At 33.1% G+C, this 21,931-nt stretch overlaps 1 protein-coding gene across 2 annotated transcripts in view; it reads right to left on the bottom strand.

Moving 5' to 3' along the window:
- zye overlaps positions 1-21,931 on the bottom strand; it is a 40,086-nt gene that overhangs the window by 3,874 nt on the left and 14,281 nt on the right. For both annotated transcript variants that reach the window (XM_065351882.1, XM_065351881.1), the window contains exons 3-7: positions 3,518-3,795; positions 804-957; positions 547-714; positions 291-469; positions 61-196 (exon numbers count right to left, since the gene is read on the bottom strand). In XM_065351882.1, coding sequence (XP_065207954.1) covers positions 61-196; positions 291-469; positions 547-714; positions 804-957; positions 3,518-3,795 — 915 coding nt within the window. The remainder of the gene's footprint in view (positions 1-60; positions 197-290; positions 470-546; positions 715-803; positions 958-3,517; positions 3,796-21,931) is intronic.

The raw sequence follows: 21,931 nt of genomic DNA, 5'->3' as shown, positions 1-21,931 counted from the left end.
GACCCACTAATTTTTAAAATTCACCTATACGTAATCTAATGTTCTCTTTAATGATCTTACCTCAATATTACAAGTCATATAAACTTTATCTCTGTCGGAAAATTTGAAGGCAGTGATATTGTTATACGCAGTGATTTTCGTTCCACTGGAAACAGATTCACGATCTTTGTTCCAGAATGAAATGATATTCTTCTTTCTGTGGAATTGACGAATGGGAATTAGTTCAAGTGAACTTTTCATATTTGCTAATTTGCTTCTCAAAGATGAAGTCGTAAGCTATCGTGACTCACCTAGGACATCCATTTGCGTCTGATAATTGAATTTTGCCAGTTTTCTTATCGTAATAATCTTCCGAATCGTAAGCCCAACATTCGTGTATTCTGACATCGTATTGACTCGAGTGATCGATGATCGAAATAATTATAGTTAACGGTTCTCCGATTTTCACCAATTCACCAAGCGGAGTCAACTAAACAAACAAGATAAATTAATAAAGCGAATTGTTGAACTCTTTGCACAAATAATCTCGCACCAGAAAATACTTACATTGGGATATCTTCCGCGTTGAATATCCATCCAACATTCCACAGTCTCTGTACCCACAGGGATCGATACTACATCTAATGTATCGACCATAATAGGTTTGAAATTAACTGTAGCTACGTTAGCCGAGGTGGTTAAACAACTAACTCTTCTGGCTAAGTCAGTAATTTCCTAAAATGAATGAATATGTTAGTACATATTGCGGTGCAAGTCATTTCTTAAACTACGTAGGTATAACACATTATCTCATGAACTATTACCGTTACGTATTCATCTTGTTGAATAATCAAGACATTTTCGACGGGGTTTCCAAATCCACAAGCTTTAGATTTGCACCTAACCGTTCTAGTACCGCAACCTTTGGATGGAATGCTGAATGTGTAACTCGTCTGGCCACTACCGCCAGTAACGTAACTGAAAAAAAATATACTCTGTTAGAATACCACGCAGAAATAATGTACAAAATTTAGGTTCAAGTACAGCATCGATAATGGTAAACAAAATTCTGCCTTCGAACAAGAGATAGACTATTCTAATCTTAGATGTTAATAAAATTGCATACGTTGCGCCGCAAATACCATGGGAACGCAGCACCGCACTAAAGTATTATGAATGTGCACATTATGCAGACAAATCAAATCGATGTAAATTAGCCATTTGAAAGGGAATTGAAATTATTTTATAATTTTTTATTAGTATCTATGTATTAATTGGAAAGATATTCCAAAGCCATTATTACGCGTATTTCAAGGACATTGACATATTTGCATAACATTTTAAACATTTAAATGGTCTAATTTAAACCTAATTGAGTTTAGAATAAATAATTCAACATTTTACTGACATCTGTTTAGCTCACAAGTCTAAAAATCAAAAATTGCTCATTCAAGTAGATACTTGTGATGAACCAGCATACCTTCTTGAGCACACCGTTCAATTCACCCCAATCTTTCCTTCCTTTCACATTTTCTTTGCTCGATGTGACATGACTACGATGACTTCTAATATGTACAATAACCAAAAAAAAAAATCCTCGTTTAAATGAAAATAAAATAATAATCGAGATTATTTTTGACCATTAACCACACATACCCCCAGATCCATGCAGCACCTATAGTAAACCAGAAAAAAATCGTGACGATAGTATTTAGCGACAGGACACATACAAAGATCAAGGTAATATATAAGGTCACTACCTTCTTTGGGAACATTATTCTCACCGGATCAAAAACTCGCGTTGATTTATTAAACCTAGCACAACTTTTCTGAGACGATAAATTTCATTAATTCTTCACCATTACAAATTTTTTTCTATGAAAAATGTTTTCTTCGAAGTAGGTACCTAGAACATTACGTAACTTCAGCTCGTAAAAATGGCATCTTTCGACGGACTCGTTATGTGAAGATAGGTATTTCGAAGGATAGAATTTAGGCCTGAAGGCAACCTCTTGCTGAGTCAGTTTCTAATTAGAATCATGCACATCTTCCAACTTACAGTACCAACCAAATGAAATAACACACAATCAAACGTTTTAAAAACTTGTTTCGATGCGTTAATATATTATCGCTAGGGTGAGTATACATTTTTACGATGTGTACCGATTGGAATCGCTGGTGAAAAAAAACCAGTTACGAAATCCGAATTGTTTTGAGGAAATAATCAGTTAGGAGAAAGAAAAGCTCGAAAATGGCTGGACGCTGAACTGTGAAGTATGGTACAAGACGAGTAGATTGGATGGTGTTGGATGAGATTGAATCGATGATAAGAATCGCCTCAAGGTTTTTAGACCATCTCAGGTTTAGACAGTGTTACTTATGATAAATATTATAATGGAGATATTATCGTCGGGCTAGATTGTGCGTGGGCAATTAAACGTCTAGAAGAAGAAATCGTTCTTTTGGTAGATTGAAGCTGTATTGGTCAAAAATTTTATGTAACGTTTTACATATCAACTATACCTTATGACTGATATTCTAATCCAATGAAAAGGAAGCATTGTACCAAAGATATGATAAGAGATAGTTGAATTAATTTAGGAGGAGGTGGGTCAAACTTTTAAATCACCTATCTTACTTCATAACTTTTCTTATTCACATTCGAGCAGCTCAAAATTAACCTATCACGTACCTACTTATGAAGGGTGAATTTTTTCCAAAATTGGAAAATAATCACATCAAATGAAAACAAGCAGGAAAAAATCGAAGATTTTCAATTTTTTTGACATTGCAATATGTACTCAAGTTGATGTTAATCCAGACATGAATTTTAGCCCAGTGGGCCAACCGAAAAAAGAGTCAGGGGCTCCCAAAATGGGGCGATTCAATTGTTTTACTAAATTATAAAACATTGAAAAAATTTACGAATTTGAACCAAATTCAGATTGATTGTGTAGTTTGGGGTACCTATTTCATAATCTTTCCCTAATGGGAAAAATCGACCAAAACTGACAACTTAAGTCTGAAAAAATCAGTTTTTCACATTTTTGAAGGTCAAGCACCTAAATAAAAAATTTTGAAAAAATATTATGTTAGAATAGTCTACATTAGGTAAGATACACAATTATATTTTTTTCGGTGATTGCATCTCGATGAAGGAAGTTATCAAAAGTAGCATTAAAAAACTGAAAATTCGAATTTCACTTCGAAGACACGTTCGAAAAAATTTCAAAAAATATCTATAAATAGAAGTTTGAAAAAAATTGATTAAAAACCGCCAAAGACAGAAATTTCTAAAAGAAAATATGTACGGTTTTTGATGATTTTCTGTGATTGGACGTGTTTATAGTATTTTTCATGCTGCAATTTTTACCAAATTTTACTGGAATTTATTTTTTCGATCTGACCCCTTCCAAATCCTCAAAGTCTCACTGGAAACACCAATAGGAATCTTCAGATAGCATCGGTCAAATATTTTAACAATTCCTTCAGATAATATCGTCAAAAAAGTACCTATGAATGTTTCAAAAATACTCACTTGCAATTGCGATCGTCTTTAAATCCTTTACTATAGATGATACCATTGAACGGTTGTAGGAACTCGACGGTAACAATAATACGGTCATTTTCTAGCTCGCAGTTAACATCTAATCTATCTAATTGTACTTGTTTAGCATCGGACACTTCGTTAAAAGCGTCACTAGAGAGCTGTCTATGTTTACGTGTTGGCATAAAAACCGATAATTCGGTATTATCCATTAAAACAGCCACATCATCTTTAGGGTCCACTCCAGAAGTCAGCTCGCAGCTGGCATTCTGCAACAACAACAAAAAAAAATCGTGAATTAGTCAAAGGCTCACTCTTCAAGTAGTACAAGGACGAATAATTCGTATAATGGACTAGGTATCATTTATGATGTAAAATGTCAAAGTAAAAAACTAATCGTACGGGTGATATATGATTTGCATCAATAGATAGGTCTCCTCTTCAGCATACCACCGTAAAATCGGACGTCAAATATTATTACCGTATATTTCTCAGACTCAGAGACGTACAGAGAGATGAACTATGTCATACCACACCCACCATATACGTATTCCTATAGGTGTATACTGTATAGTCGCATCTCATATATGTTACATAATCCTTATACATATGTAGGTACATGTAAGACTTATACATATATACGAGTACTAAGAAGAACATCTCCGCAATGTCATATCCTTAGGCAGTATCGATAAAGAAAAAAATACTAGACAAATGTCAGCTAAAACCGCATCACTTGCTCATGGAACGTAACCGTTATTCAAATTTTCCTAGCTCATGTTTGAACTAGTTCTCCTTGGCTTATTCGATCCGTACTCATCTGTCTAAAAATTCAGCGCCAATTGGAATTAGCTGTAGAAAAGGTGCTTCCAGACAGGAAAATGAGTACGCGAGACCGAGTGTTTTTCGAAGTTTGCATTAAATTCAGAATAATCTCCGATGGTTGTACGACGTGTATTTTATTAAACTGGTTTACACCTATTAAAAATTCAATCGTGCTAATTCGTGTAGAATCAGGGACATGTGCCGAGCAGATTCACTTTTAGGGGGAAAAAAGAGCTACCAACAAAAGTGAACTGCAAGAAGAAGGAAATTTTTCAACAATTACGTTCGTATTTTTTTGGGAGGAAAGATGACTGGCTGTATTTTAGTAACTAAGCTCGTTAAAATTTAAAATACTATCGGCATTTTTCCATCATCGGATTACATAAATTATTGGTTCTCGGTGAAAGCAATACGATCAAGATTCAAGGCCATCGATGGCGGAAAAATTCTCACACCAAGAGTCGGCTATTGCAGTTAAATCAATTAATTTCCATTTCATCGAGAACCACTAAAAAAAATAACCTAGCTGACGACATCGAATCGTTATTACTACAGGAACGCCCATACCTACAAAGTACATGGTATGATGGTATCTTTCAATCGATAATTATCATTCGACTACTAAAGTACTAGGTAATTTAGCATTACCTACGTAATATGCAGGCGCCATAACCGTATTTTACCAATCACCACCCATTTAAAAAATTTGTAAACCTGGAAGGCTCAAGTTTTCCGCAAATATGCAAAAACTCGACTCCTATGTGCAAATTATCACGAGTGAATCATCTAATATAGAATCCGGCAAATTCGAAGATTTTCCACGCGAATAAGTATGTATGTTTTTTCATAATACAATGTATGCGTATTATATGAAGGAAATTACACCCACGATGCTAATGCATCTCGAAGCAATCACGAATCTAAATCAATCAGCACGGATTATCTGAAACGGTTAAATTCGCCGACGAATTAGGTATCATCCCGTCTCGTCGCGTCCTCGCTTCGAGTTAACCGGATACTTTCTTGTCGACCTTGAAATTTTTTACCATTCGTGACTTTTTTTCTGGTTATTGAAGTGAAAAATGGTAAATGGTCGATCCTCGATCGTCGCACCGATTATTCTTATAAGCTGCGGTGGATGAAGAACTTGACCATTTCGACTTCGGCGGCATCGGCAGATCTACCAAAGTGCAAGTAACCCAGACTAAAAACGACTTTCGCTTTCGAGGTACAAGTACCTATATACCTATGTATCAGACAAGGCGACGCGAACGTTTATGAGATACATTTATATACAATGTTAATATGCATTCTACTGGTGGTATTGGATTGGCCATTGGGCCCTGTGGAATATTTTACACTGCGGGAACATTAACTCTGGATTATGTAACGGGTTAAAATATAGTACCTATTTGAAATCGTTAATCCGTCGTAGATTAATAATTTTTCATAACTTTATCGTTTACGTTGAACGATGAGGTGTTTCTTCAGCAACGAGATATATTGGCAAATACCTTAGAGACAAAAAAATCCGCAACTGAGAATTCGAGTATGATAAATGAACCATTACATGTACAATGAATTATTCGACGAATTACTCATATAGGCATCTACTTGTCGAAAGGAAGTTTTAAAGTGACCTTGAACTTGTACGTATTCGGAATGAATTTTGCATGCGAGTGTGAAGGTACATATGTATAAGTTAACGGGAACTTGGAGAAGAATTTTATGGATTACGTAAAACGAAGGTAATAATCGTACGCATTTCGATAAACAGTTACTTCAACAGTAAAATATTTCAGGATTTTTATTTAAATTGTCTCGATTCAAATATAATTTTAATTCTGACTTCATTTCTTTGCAAAAGGTAGGTATATCTATAGGTGTCATTGTAAACAAGAATAACAGAACGCGGATGTACATGAAGCAGTTGGTAGGCAGGTAGGTGTAAGTAGATAGGTAGGTAAATCATTTGGGATTTTTTTTTTAATAATTTTTTCTTAGTAATCGTCAATGTTTACAAAAATAGGAATAATAAATTTTGTTGTTTTTTTGATTCTACATAGGTTAGCGAATATTTTACGAATAAATTTACATAAAGGATGCTAAAATATAGCAGTACAAGACGTCATTTTGTTCCTCATGACTAATCACGCCGTCAAAATTTTTTTAATGAAGTTTTTCAACATTTTAGTGAGTTAGTTTTTTTATTAGGTGTACCTATTTATAATAAGTTTTAACAAAAACGGCTTTCAATGCGTAGTAAGTTCAACTTTTATTGAGCAGGATCTTTTTAAAGGAGCAGTTCAGTCCAGTTTGGGCAACACTCGTAGATACCAAAAATTTATTGAGCAGTTTCGAAAAACAACACGATACCTATATCAAAATCGCCACGATTTTTGCCCTACACGTTAATTCATTCAACAATAAGTCGTACGGAAAACAGCAAAACTCTTGAAAATCGTCTGACATAATTTAAAAAGGCTTTCAAGTATTCATCGTAAAATCAATCAAAATTGGTCAACTTTTTTGAATTTTACAAACTTTTTAAAATAATCAGCCAAATTGATCAAGATGAATAATTAAATTTTAAAAACTACTGCCATCTTTGAAAATTAAACAAAATTACATTTTTCAATTTTTTGAAATTGGTAAAAAATTTTGAAAATGATGATCACAAATTTATATAGAAATTGAAAACATTTAATTTTGAACTCCTCGGAACAGTTACCAAAAATTTTTTAGACTGTATTGAAAATGTCGTCAAATAAATGTTTGAAAATTATCAAAATAATAGTGTCAAGTTGTCAAATTCACCCACTTTTTGAAATTTGTAATTATTGTTAGGTTAGAAAACTTCAAAAATATAGTTGTCGAATGTTCCCAAATTGTCAATTTTTACAAAATCATGATATTTTCCAAACTTGTCAAACTTTTTAAAATTAATACTTAGGTACCAGATTTTCCAAAATTGTTGTCAAACTTTCCAAAAGTATATAAAATTGACTCAAAATTATCAAATTTCTCAAAATTGTCAGATTTTTTCAAAATTACTAAATTTTTCAAAAGTGGTCAAATTTGTTCAAAATTTGTAAAATTTGCTCAAAAATGTAAAATTTGCTCAAAATTGTAAAAATTTTCCAACTTGTCAATTTTTTTCAAAATTGTAAAATTTTTCAAAATTGTAAAATTCTTCAAAATTGACAAGTTTTCTAAAATTGATAAGTTTTTAAAAATTGACAACTTTTCTTGAACGTACAAATTTCTATAAGATGTCAAATTTTCTCAAAATTTCCAAAGTTTTTAAAATAGTTGAATTTTCTAAAATTGCCAACTTTTTTCATGCTGAAAAATTTCTAAAAATTATCAACTGCTTCAAAGTTGACTTATTTTTCAAAAATTTCAACTTTTAGTCAACTTTTTAAAAATTATTAATCTTTTTATAGTTATCCTTGAAATTGACAATTTATATTGAACAAAAAAATTTTTTATAGTTACTGACCAAAATATGGTAGGGGTCATTCCATGTCAACTCAACCAACGTTTTTGGGTCATGTCTTTCGATTTCGCTCAAATTTTTTTACAATATCTACCCACCCAGTAAGTAAGAAAGCCGCAATCAGTTTGGTCCCAGCCCCCTCAGGGGGCGGGTGGGGGGGCTTCCATTATTTTCACATTGTCCCGAGGTACTCAACTTCAGCAACCCATTTCTCCAAAACTATGATACTTTGATCAAAACTGATTTCACAGTTCGAAAGGGCATTGAATTTTGAACTTTTTAAGCATTTTGAAATTTTCAAAAGTTGAAAGTTGAACTTTCAATTTGAAAGTTCAAATTTCGAAATGGCACTGTAAGTAGGAGCTACCATTTAAAATTTTGAAAAAATTTCCATAGATGTACATTTTGGTACTTTTTTGAAATATTTATGTTTCGAGATGGGACTCGTAGACGGAGGGGGAGCACCCCCACCACCAATTTTGGGTGAAACTTTCGAAAGATAATCTGGGGCATGTGATATATCGAATTGTATGTTTTCGGCAACGCTGAACACGAATATGACGTTAGATTTTTGATAGGACCCCATACAAGGCCCCCAGCACCTCCCCAAAGGGGGTAAAAGTTCAAAAAAGTGTTTTGTTCGTGCGACACATGGAATAATATGTTTTTGGTGACGCTGAACACGAATTTGACGTCAGATTTTTGATTGGACCTCATCCACGGCCCCCAACAATTTTTTTGGACTTTTACCAAATGGGGGAGGTTCTGGAGACCATGGGTGAGGTCGATTTAAAAAACTATGGCTATATTCGTGTTCAGCGATATCGAAAACATACTATTTCATGTGTCACACGAATGTTACCATTTTTTTATGGGTTATCCCCTTTGGGGAGGTGCAGGGGGCCGTGGACGGGTCCAATCAAAAATCTGACGTCATATTCGTGTTCAGCGTCACCAAGAACATATTATTCCATGTGTCGCACGAACAAAACACTTTTTTGTACTTTTACCCCCTTTGGGGAGGTGCTGAGGGCCGTGGATGGGGTCCTATCAAAAATCTAACGTCATATTCGTTTTCAGCGTTGCCGAAAACATACAATTCGATATATCACATGCCCCAGATTATCTTTCGAAAGTTTCACCCAAAATTGGGGGTGGGGGTGCTCCCCATCCGTGTACGAGTCCCATCTCGAAACATAAATATTTCAAAAAAGTACCAAAATGTACATCTATGGAAATTTTTTCAAAATTTTAAATGGTAGCTCCTACTTACAGTGCCATTTCGAAATTTGAACTTTCAAATTGAAAGTTCAACTTTCAACTTTTGAAAATTTCAAAATGCTTAAAAAGTTCAAAATTCAATGCCCTTTCGAACTGTGAAATCAGTTTTGATCAAAGTATCATAGTTTTGGAGAAATGGGTTGCTGAAGTTGAGTACCTCGGGACAATGTGAAAATAATGGAAGCCCCCCCACCCGCCCCCTGAGGGGGCTGGGACCAAACTGATTGCGGCTTTCTTACTTACTGGGTGGGTAGATATTGTAAAAAAAATTTGAGCGAAATCGAAAGACATGACTTTCAAAATCGCCTTTTTTTGGTTGAGTTGACATGGAATGACCCGTAGGTCAAAATTGAGCAATTCTTTAAAATTGTTAAATGTTTCAATATTGACAACTTTTTCAAAAATGTCGAATCCACTATCAATTAGGTAACTACCTTTATTAAAAATTATCAAATTTCTAAAAATTGAATAATTTTTTCATACTCTCACGTTGCTTAAATTATTGACAAAGTGCTTAAAATTGGCAACATTTTCAAAACTGATATCTACTGTACCATTTTAAACAACAACTTTTTTTAAACAAAACAATTTTTCAACACTTACCCAAATTTTCAAAATTGATTAGTTTTTAAAAATTGTTAAATGTTTCAATATTGGCACATCAGTATTTTAAAATTCCAACCAGATTGGATCAAACCGGATCTCTGAATAGATTTGTTCAGACCTGATCTGCAGATCCAGAAATTCCCTGGATCTAAAGATCTGACCAGATCTGGTCAGATCAGGGTTTTGGTTGCCATGATCGGATTAGATCTGTTCGAATCTGATCAAATCCGATCAAACTGACTTCAAGGTGTCTACGAGTAATTATAAAAACTCACAATTTCAGCGAATTTGAGCCAGACATCTGAATTGAACAGACTGAAAAAAAATGATCTTTCAATTCGGACATTTCCAAATAAAAGCTGGACCATGCGAAGATTTCAATCAATCACAAACAAAGGTGCGTAAATAAATCATCGAATAAATTCACATCATCATCACGTTTACAATACTTGATATCTCATTCACAAACGTACCTACCTCAATAAACCATCAATAAATTAAGCCCAGTAACTCGTGCCTATTTTCATTGAAGAAGAAAAAACGCAACAAATAAAGATTACATCAGTCTAGCACACCGACTACTAAGTAGTACGAGAATGATGAAAAATCGATATTTTTTAATTTTTTCATAATAGCTAACAACTTCCGATCAATTCATCTTTCAACTACACCGTCCGCAGAACCAGTTACATGACACTTAATAATAATCCTATAAATGAGTAATAATACCCGTTGATGCTTTATAGCATCGACGATTCGACGATGAGTTTGAAAATCTAACACTCGTATTATGCAAATCAGCATATACTTACAAATAATAAAACGAAGAGAGGTACGATGATTTGGTGAAATGTTGAAACTTATATACCTATCTCTAATTACAAAACGAACGGCAATGACCATATAAGGTGATACTTTATACGAATATGCCCAGCTCGTTAAAAATATTTCAAGTGCATTATGTCACCATTTCAAGACAAATCACTCGCGAATAAGGTACCTATCTTCGTATTTTATAATGAATGATGCATTAATGTAGCTTCCTGAATTCTAATGTACCACTGAATAATGTTTTCAAAGCATAACTCATCCAATTTTGGTAATCACTGCTAAAGTCATCATAAACCATAAAAATCGATAATTTATCGTACGAGTTATACCAGCGAGGGTATGGGGAGAGTTTAATTTCAATATCATCGAGAAAAATTGTGACATAACTCGAAAATTATATTTTTTTTCGGTAAAATCGCCGCTGTGCTCTTGCATAAATGACCTTTGGTCAAGCTGCAAACGTGATACGTTTTAATTACATAGTTTGCGAACACAAATATGATAAAATGACCGATTTACAAGCCTTCGAATGTAGTTTCAGGATTTATTATTATTTTTCCAGTAAAAGACGTCGGACCGACAGTATTTCTGCATATTGCCTTATTCGTGTAGGATTTGATTAAAAGCCAAATTCTAGGAATATATTATTTTTCATAAATTTTTAATTCGCTTTTATTTTTTATCACGTAATCTTCGCTATGGAAATGTACTACAGTATAAAATTACCAACTGCTTGCATAACGATAGCAATTTTTTTTCACTCCCTAAATTCATACTATAAGATATAGGTATAAATACAAAGTGGGCGCTAATCGACTCCGTTCAAAAGTATATACTTTTAGGTAAAAAATTGCATACAGCTAAAAAAAAAAACGTGATTACTAGATTTTCAAACACACAAAAAAGACCTACCTATACCAAACCTACGACTACGAGTTGTTAAACTTGAACGATACTATATAAATTCCATGTTTTTTTTTTCGAAGCCTCGCGCATTTAATCGGATCCCAATTATGTGTGAAAATTTTCGTTACACGATGCGATCGTATCGGTGACCTTTTTAGTGACACCGCACAGAAAGTATCGATATAATTATTCCTTTATTTTTAGCATCTCTCTTATAGTCGTGACTCCACGTTCCGATTATCTTCCGCTAATATAGGCCCACACCAGAGTACGAGTAACTATCTGGTTAAACTTATGCAGCATCTTAAAGACTGTTTTCACACCTTATAGAATTGGAAACTGCCAAGTGCCAACCGACTCGACTCGTTGTGATCGAGGCGATATTAACCTCTTTTTACGTATATTATTTTACGTAAATGTTAATTTGCCTACAAAATATCCTTAATGATATGAGTTATGGAATATGAGTTAATAGTTAGACTAAATGAAGTACGAACGCAGGATGAAAGGTGTATTCGTATAAAAGCAAGGCGCAGCGGAACGAGCAGGGTAACTCGAGTCACGATGTTATCGAAACTTAATTATCTTATTTAGGTATTTATTTATTTTTTTGCAATAGGTATTTAAAGTAGGTATAGGTATACGAGTAAACCAACGCTGAAAAAATGTAAGCGCGGATTAATAAATCAAACCCTGAGAATTTTTTCATTCGTACAGTGTAGAATTCCATTTGAATTTCATTTAAATGAAGAAGAGTTCGAGGACGAAGAGATTTTTAAGCAATTTTGTAGTCTAACATTAAAATCAATTAGGTACCTACCAATTATAACCCGCAGGTACTTATCTAAAAATAAAACTTGTAGAGGAATTTTGAATCGATTTGGAGGAAATTCGTAAATTCTGATAAATTCCCTTGAAACCAAAATACTGAGAAAAAAAACTTTTTAAAAATACTAAAACGAGAGAGGAAATTGTTTCAACGATAAATTTCGAATTTTATAAAAATGGGATAAAACATATTATCATCAATTATCGTAACCCCCCCCTCCTCCTTTATCAACATAAAATGTTCACTTTGGCGACGATTTATTGAGCCATCTTTGAGCATTTTATGATCCTAAATAAGCTGTTTACCTCACTTCGACGCTCAAAAATAGAACAAAGTGTCCAGTCTTTCAGAAAAATATATTTTTCCTGATTTTTCACCGGTTTTACGGACCAATTTTTTTCAATTTTTCAGATCAAACATCAAGCATAGTATAGATACCTACATAAAATTTTAAAAAAAGAAAGATTTTTTTCAATATAAACAGCAGCGAATTTAACAATGAGGTAATCCACGATGTTTTGCCCAATATTTATGAAGCAAGAAGGAAGGCACCTCTTATTTTAAAAGCTGAAATTAGGTATACTAAATCAATTCATATGGCTGTAATAATCCTGCACTTATAAACACCCCCCCCCCCCCCAAAACAAAAAAAAATTAAAGAATTTTTTTGACTATAAACAAGTTTAAAATTGAATGAAATGTACCTAATTAATTTTGTGATTTTGTTTTCACTTTTCTTCTGACATCAAAATCGAGAGATTCATAATTTTACAATTTTTTACAGCAATAAAAAATTTTTCAATTTTTTCTTTAAAAATTTTGGGATACCAATTTACATGTTGAGACAAACTGAAGGACAGGGGCGTTAAATTCTCTAAAAATTTTGAAAACTAGTGTTACAGTTTTAAGAAATACTTACACAAAAATTGAATTTCGAAAATAATTTTGACCTTACGGAGCTCATTTCGCTCAAAATGTTTTTTTAAAGGAAAGTAAATTCATCTGATTGGATAATTTTTAACTACAGTAAGGAAATTTTGAGCCACAGTAAATTTAAAGGCAGGAGAAAGAGGATCAAAATGCCTCAAAAATTTGAAAAAAAAACAGAGCTTTCTTACCACATTTTTGAATATTTTGCTGCTACCATGTTGACGTTTTCAGCTTTGAAAAAAAATGTGTCGTTCCAAAAATGCTGAAAACATTTGAGAGAAATTTAATTACTTTCTCCAGTCTATTCTAAGAGTCTCTTATATCCCAAATCAGGGTATTTATTTCAATTCATGTCCAAACATTTTTGAATTGGATGAATTTTCTCGGTTTTAAAAAGGTTTAGAGTTTAGAATACCTACACAACTTTCAACGTTTGAAAAAAGTTTAGGACACACATAATTTCCTCTTTAAATGGGACTCTATGAGGATTAAATTGTTCCACGAAGTTCACGTTCGCCTCTCATGACTTTTCAAGTTTTAAAATAAAAAAATATCCATAATTTTTTTAGCCAATGATATGTAAATCGAATTGGCAATTGAGAGCAAATTGTTCAAAAATTTCGCTTTTTTGTCAGAAATTGCCAAAAAAACCTGTTCTTTTGCCAGAAATTGTAAGAATTCTCACTTGGCTACCAAAAGTTGCCAAAAAGTCTCGCTTTTTCATCAAAAAGTTGCCACTTTTTTTGGTTACTTTTTCAAGCATTTTTGGTTTCTAAAATGACTTATTAATTATTATTTATTTACTATTTTTATGTTTTTTTCAAGTCAACCCCTTTCATTCTACAATTGTTTTCTCGAGAATAAAAAAAAATTGAAAACGAACTTAAGTACATAATTTAAAATTTGTTTAGGAAGAAGAGGGCTATGTGCAAAAGATTGTTCGTGTTTTTAATGTAATCGTGAGAATACTGACGCATTCCTCACCCCCCCCCCCCACGTATACCGCAATGATCCAGAATTTTTTGGAAAGCCGCAAAATATCTAAAAACTTTTAGGTGAGAGTGTACTTTTATGGCTACTAACAGATGGCCATTCAGCAGTGAAACATTCTCAAAATGTTTACATTAGATTATAGATGATATGCAATCATGGATTTAGAAAATCTCGAAAATTAAGCCATTTAAAATTTTATGGTATTTCTTTGACTTTTCCAGAAGATCAAAATTCCCTGATTTTTTCTGGTTTCGCAAATTTTTCAAAAATTAAGCACCCAGTGAAAATGTGGCGTGTCAAATCAATTCCAAATTCCAATTAATTTGATGTCACACAAGTTCGAATATGTATTCATCTTTCAAATTTGACACCCCCTCCCATCCTCGGTGTCTCTCTCGACGGTTGAAGGATATTTCTGTGGAAAAGAGGGAATTCGCAACGGAATTAAATCGAAAAATGTGTGGATTCATTGGAGCAATTGGCGTTTTAGCACTTGAAAAAGATAAGCTCTTTCATGAATTTTGGTTTAGAAACTTCTATGAAACATAATTGAAAACAAAATAAGCATTTCTCTCGTTCACTACTATTCGTATATATATATATTCTTCAAATACTTATCCTAAACCCATAGTAAGTTCTTAATTTTCGATTAGGAACCTACGACGATACCTATTTCAAAAATACATAATTTTAAATCTGCCATAAATTCTGCACCCGAATCCATATACTTAATAAATATATCCAAAATAGTGAAAAATTACACGATTCCGGCCAAGTTTACATATCCTGTACAACGATAAAAATACATAAATTAAAACCATATTTTTACTTTCGTTCAGCCCAATAATGTATTCAGTTCACGTAGACGCCAACTCGCGGTAAATCTCGACTTGTACATACATTCTTTTGGTCTCATTTAAATAACTAGGTAACCGGTTACGTCGTATTGTTGTTGTACATCTCGTAAGTATAGTTCCCAAAAATTCGGAATTTTTTACATCATTAAGAAGCTGCAGCGATAACGTAGAGTTGATCAAATCGCATCACAGTACAAAAAAAAAAGTAAGCAACCGCCCGAGTCTGCGTTTAACGTTTAGCACGCGGCGTAGATAACTTTCATCGTAAAATCCACTCCATTCGATCCATTAACCAGACATAAGAATTTCCATTAGTTCGTGACTGAGCGAAATACATTGGTAGATTTTCATCGGACGTTTCCGGTTTCATGAAGATGTGCGTATTATGATGAAAATATCCACTTGTACTTAGTACCGACTTAGTACTTACTAAGTGTAAGTACCTAATACAACATGCTAAACGAAACGCATTAGAATGCCTATAATAACTTAATTGTACATAAATTGTTTACATAGGTAGGTACTGTTTGTGTGCTTACAATAAATACACGACGTACGTAGGAAATATAAACTTAAAACTCGTAAAAATAAAATGCATTTTACTGCATTATCTTTTTCCATTGTTTTCATGCGGAACTATTTAGAGATGAGTTAACTTATACCTACATATTATGATGCAGATTTTCAATTGTATTTCGTACAATCATCGTCATTCTCATAAATCATACCACATAATTTTTTTTTTCATTTTTTTTTCAATTAAGTATACATTTATTGATAAGTCGCGAACAAATTATCTTTACTTTGCAGGAAAATAATTGATACACTGACTTGATAGTGATACATTGTCGACAAGAACCACATGTACCGGATAATTTGTTTGGGCGCGTGTTCGAGCGAAATTAATCTGTTAATATTACAGTCACGATTTATTTATGAATGGAATGATTCTGTGCAACGTATTTCTATTACCGAATATTACGTTACACTTCTCTAAAAATCATGTGAATACTATCCGAAATGATACCTAATCAATGAGCCATTTTATCTCAAAATACGATTACCTGCCTATTTGAAAACATGATGTTTGTGTAAAGCGAACACGTGCGTTGGAACGTGCTTCCGTATTGATGTACTAACTAGGCACCTGTTGGAGCGTTTGTTTTTTTTTTGGTAAATATTATTTGAAAACATGCTCAAAAATATTATTTAAACTGAAAGAAAAGTTCATAATAATTTTGACAGGTAGGGTGCACATCTAAAAAAAGTGTTTGATGACTATAGAAATTCTGAACAATAATTAAGAATAATTCATAGAGAGTGGGGGGGGGGTGCATCCATAATTATGACTTCTAGACCATCACTTCACAATATAGGAATCATTTCAAGATGGTAGACAGCAATTGGGTAAGTATGTCATCTATAAATTTTCGAACATGGCTACATAATATTTCATTAATAAGATGCACGCCCTTCCCTCCTCCGCCGCCCCAACAATGAAAAACAAGAAGACTCGCCATAATATAGTATTATGGTCGTAGCATTAGGTACCATGTTATCCAAATAATCCTCTCTTAATACGATGACATTATTATGCTGATACTGGTAGATTGAATATCGACATCTTTCCTCAATTAATTATACTAAAGAGTTTCATCTTCATCATTCACAAATAATCAATGTTAGGTATTCACTATAGATTTTTGAAACATCTAGCGCCAAATTTGAGCATATCAAAGTGCCCAAACTGCCAATTGGAGCATTTTGGGTGTTTTTGAGCAACATTTCACTCAAACATCGGAAAAAGCCAAAAAAAAAATTTTAAGTAAGTAAGTAGTGAATTTTTCAGAATATTATTTAAAAATAAAATGGTTCATTTTGCAAAAAGAAGAGAATGTTTATTTTAGTCCGAACGATGGTGGAACTGAAATTTTGATATTTCTATGTTCAAAAAACAAAGAAAATGTTTTAAAAGGCACAAAAAAAATAGATGAATATTGAAAAATCTCAAATCTTAAATCTTTTAAAATGAGACAAGTTGTCTAAAATAATTTTTCGTCGGTATTCTGAATTTCAAATCTCTGAATAAATGTGATATTGCCATGTGACTCACATGGTTTCCATGATTTTCTTTCAAAAAATGTAAAGTGGTGAGTAAGGTGGAACGAAGTGAAAATTGCTCCAAAAATACACTACAGAAAAATACATTTCGTTAGTATCAATATCTACCTACAATTTTTTTAAAAAGAATTTTGTATTAAAAGAAAATAGGTTCATAAAAAATCCAGTCTATTAAAAAGTTCTTTTTTAAAACTTTTCAGGCTGTAAAATTTTTTAAAAATTATTGTTCTATTGGTTTTCAATTTATTTTTATTTTAGAACTTGAAATTTATTCAGAAAAATCAAGTGGAAAATCCGCAATTTTTGAAAATTAAAACTTTTAAAATTTTGAAATAATAAGAAAGAATTTTATTTTGGATGAAATGAAAATTTTCACACAGAAGAAGTGTGTTTAAAAATGATGATAAATTTTCTGAAATTTGTTTTTGAATAAACGGATAAAAACGAGATGTTCTCAAGCTCTTGGAGAAACCATATCTCTCCTCTAGGGACACCTCCAGAGCTACAATTTATTTCTGGGTGATTTTCAACTCAAAATGTAGGTTTCCATTGAAATTGGTCAACGTTCTCATAAAATTTGGACTTGAACTTTGTGACGAAAGAAGAAAACGAAAAGCTCTATACGACCTGAAAACTGATTTTGGTTTAAATTTTCAATTGTGCAACGAAAGTTGAAAATTCGTAATAAAAATTAAAACTAAAATTTTCAGAAAAGATCACAGAAGTTCATCAACTTTTACACCGAACTTTTTTCCGTTTTTAACCCGAATCACCAACTAATCGAACTTTTCTTCTCTTCGAAAAATTCAGAACTTATATGGGCAAGAGAAAACGAGAAAAATTCTCGATCTGTACAAAAGACCTCATCCCAATCAAATTTCAAACCTACACAATCCCACTCATCACAACTGTAACCCAAAACACACTAGAAACCTTATTTCTAATCTCATCCTTCAAACATCACACGAAAGAAAAAACTATACGATAAATTTCGCAGGACATCATAACCAAACTCACTCCAGTCAAGACGCCGCACAATCTCATCCATGCACGATTAATCACTCGATCATCATGATAAGAGGTTATTTTTTTTTTGTGATTGTGTAAGCGCACCTTATGGCAAACAAATGATAGGTGCCTTCAGAGTACATATAACTTTCGTGAACGGTGTACGGATCAAGGTACATAAGTTATCCTAATAAATTACCCAATGTAACGAGACGATGCGATGGAGGCGAGGTCCGCGGGTCGAATAAAAATGTAAATAATCGATTAATACAATTGGAGTTGGCCAAAGATAGGCGATGGACGTCTAACGGCATTATAGCACCTTTAACCAACAATGGTATAACGAACGTTTCCATACAATTAGTTTTGATAAGATGTAATTGAACCCATAGTCATACTCATGAAGATATTACACAACTTGTAGGTTTAAGTACTCATCGAGCCTCGTTCAGCTACTGTTATACAGCTGATAACATCAATCTTGAATTTATCCGATAGGTAGGTCTAGGTATGTTTGCAATGGCGCATAATATGCTGATTAAAGATTTCGTTAGTGGCTATTAAATACACAAATAGTTATGATGGGAAGACGTACGAATAGGAAATAGGTAGCCAGCCAGGCAGGTACTAGTATACATAAATGCGGCAATGATTTATTGAACTTGACGTTTGGACAATACGTTTGAAATTTTTAATTTGAAAGTTTACCTACGGACGACTTTCATTTCAAAGAGACGGACGATTGCTAAGTACATACATCTACGTACGAGTAATTAGTCGATTAGTTTCGCACAAGTTTTAAGTACCTACCTCAGTATGTACTAAACACACTCATGTCCTACTGACGACTGCTGAACAAGAAGCATGTCGGACTCGGGTCCAGGTATACCTACATGAGAGACAGAGCGACGACGTCGGTGACGATTTGTTGGTACATCTAAGAAATTGGAAAAATGATTATAGAAACTATGAAGTCATATAGCGCGGACCTACGGTTACGTAGGGTTTTGCAAACGATGGATTATTGCGAAGAGTGAAACTAGGAAGATGAGCATAGGTTAAGACCGAGCAGATTAACGCCTTGGGGCAATAAATATTAATCGAGGCGAATTTTTTAACGCCGAGCATCGTCATTGCCGATGCCGTTTAAAAGATGAAACAAACATGTCCAGGTAAGAAGAAGTTAGGTACATGCTGCAGAGTGCAGAAGTTTACCCACCTACCTATGCATTAAAATATCGTCGTTGGATTTAAATGTCCAGTCGTGCTACTAGTTTTTTTTCTAACTCTTCTTCTTCTTCTTCTTAAAAACATATCCATAATTCAGCTAGTTTTGTTCATAGCATTTACAAGTGTGAGTATACGTTAAAAAATCGTCTACTAATAGGATTATCTATTTTTTTCGGATTACTCGCTTATTAGTAGATGGCCTATTTAGTAATGATACGTTATGCAATTGTTTTGAACTGTTTCGTTACATTTTATACGAGCATAAGATGATTATATTCTTTAGCAAATGCCAAATTTTATTTATGATCGGATGAAGTTGATCTCGAAATTAAACTCCATCGTCCTCTATTCATCATTTCAAATTAAGAAATTAAGATTACAAAACATTTAAAATTTCTTAAATAATTGTGTAGAAGGCTTATCTTAATAGGAAAATTCCAAACCAGAAATCTCAATCAATGAGTAGACAGAAGGTAATGTGAATTAGGGAGGGTCAAGAAAACAATATTCTGGGTTTCGACGAAAATTAACGAGAAAACGATAAATTTCGAGCTTCATAGCAACACGAGGAGCTAAGCCAGGAGTTCTTAAAGTAGGATCATTTTGCCACTTTATTGGATAGCATCACCCCCTCCTCCCTATTGAGCCTAGAATTTTATTTTTCATTACTTTTATGGCACTTATCAATCTTGAAAATTCCTAGTTACCACACTTTTTGCGATCATTTCGATCAAATCGTCCTTTATTTGTGTGTATAGGTGGAGAGGTAATTTTCAAACCTCTAAAATAAGTGAGAAATATTTCATTTTGAAAATTTGATCAAAGTAGTCACGAATGACCTTACTTTAAGACTTCTGGCTCGCCTTCTTGAGTTCTTGCACGTCTAGGAAGCTCAAAATTTTTCCAAGAAGTACCTATTCCGCTCAAAATAAACTTTCTTGCCAATTTTTGTCAAAATCCAGGATTCTTAGCTTCATTTTTTTCAATGAATGAACAACATAATATTTAGTAAAAAGGAATCGGCGAGATTTGAACTTTCAAAATTCAGCTCAAAATAGGCACATATTGAAAATAAAGACTCACAGAAAAAGATATTCCACACTGGTCAAAAATTCCATACCCTACAATTTTTTTTTTTTTTTTTTTTTTCATTTTTTTGGAGAGAAGCGTTTAGTTTTTCCCAAATAAATACATAAAAATGTCTTTTCTTTGATAAGTTCCATGCACAATTTTTTGATCTAAGCATAGCACATACCCTGGGGGGAGGGGGCGCGATTGAAATAATGCAAGTAAATGATGAAAATATTGATAACACTTCATGAAAATTGATAAAAATTGCAAAAAAATATTTAAAAGTTGAATCAATAAATGCTCAAATTGTTGGAAACATTTTTAAAAGGGTAGTTCAAAATGCATAAAAATTGTTCAAAACTTGATAAAAATTTTCAAAGTTCAGTTCATCGTCAAAAAATGCATAAAAATTATTGGAAATGGCATTAAAATTGTCTAAATGTATGTACACATGCTGCAGAGTGTCCATGAAAAAGAGATTTGGATTAATCGAAAAAAATAGGCACATATTGAAAATAAAGACTCCCAGAAAAAGATATTCCACTGGTCAAAAATTCCATACTTACCCTACAATTTTTGTTTTTTTTTTCATTTTTCTGCAGAGAAGCGTTTTGTTTTTCTCAAATAAATTCATAAAAATGTTTTTTCTTTGATAAGTTTCATGCACAATTTTTTGATCTAAGCATAGCATATACCCTTGGGGGGGGGATGCGATTGAAAGAATGCAAGTAAATTATGAAAATACAGTCAAACCTGGATAAGTGGAATCGCAAGGGAAACATATTTTTTTCACTTACATAGGTTTTCCACTAAAGTAGGTTTCACTTATAGAGGTTGAACAAATTGGAATTCCAGTTATGGAGGTTTTCGTTTCCCTACCACTTCCTCATCTAAACCTATGTTAAAGTCCTATATAAGTGGAATTTTTTTCTGAGTACCAGAACCTCTGGAACTGAAATGTTGCTTTCGTTTTACCTCTATAAGTGAAATTCTCTTCCTTCTTACCTCTTTAACTGGAACGAATTTCACTTCTAGAGGTGCTTTTATGATAAGTGTTTCAGATAAAGAGGTAAGAATGAAAAGAATTTCACTTATAGAGGTAAAACGAAAGCAACGTTTCAGTTCCAGAGGTTCTGCTGCTCAAAACAAAATTCCACTTATGTAGGTTCTGTTTCCATTTATAGAGGCGACTTTAACATAGGTTTAGATGGGAAAGTGCTAGCTGGAAACGAATTTTAATCCACTTATAGAGGTTTTCCACTTACAATGAGTTCCACTTATCCAAGTTTGACTGTACTGATAAAACTTCATGAAAATTGATAAAAATTGCAAAAAAATATTTAAAAGTTGAATCAATAAATGCTCAAATTGTTGGAAACATTTTTAAAAGGGTAGTTCAAAATGCATAAAAATTTTAA

This window comes from Planococcus citri, chromosome 2, assembly GCF_950023065.1.
Source record: "Planococcus citri chromosome 2, ihPlaCitr1.1, whole genome shotgun sequence".
NCBI lineage: Eukaryota > Metazoa > Arthropoda > Insecta > Hemiptera > Pseudococcidae > Planococcus > Planococcus citri.
Note: the sequence above shows the minus strand (reverse complement) of the source record. Positions and strands in the feature narration are given on the sequence as shown.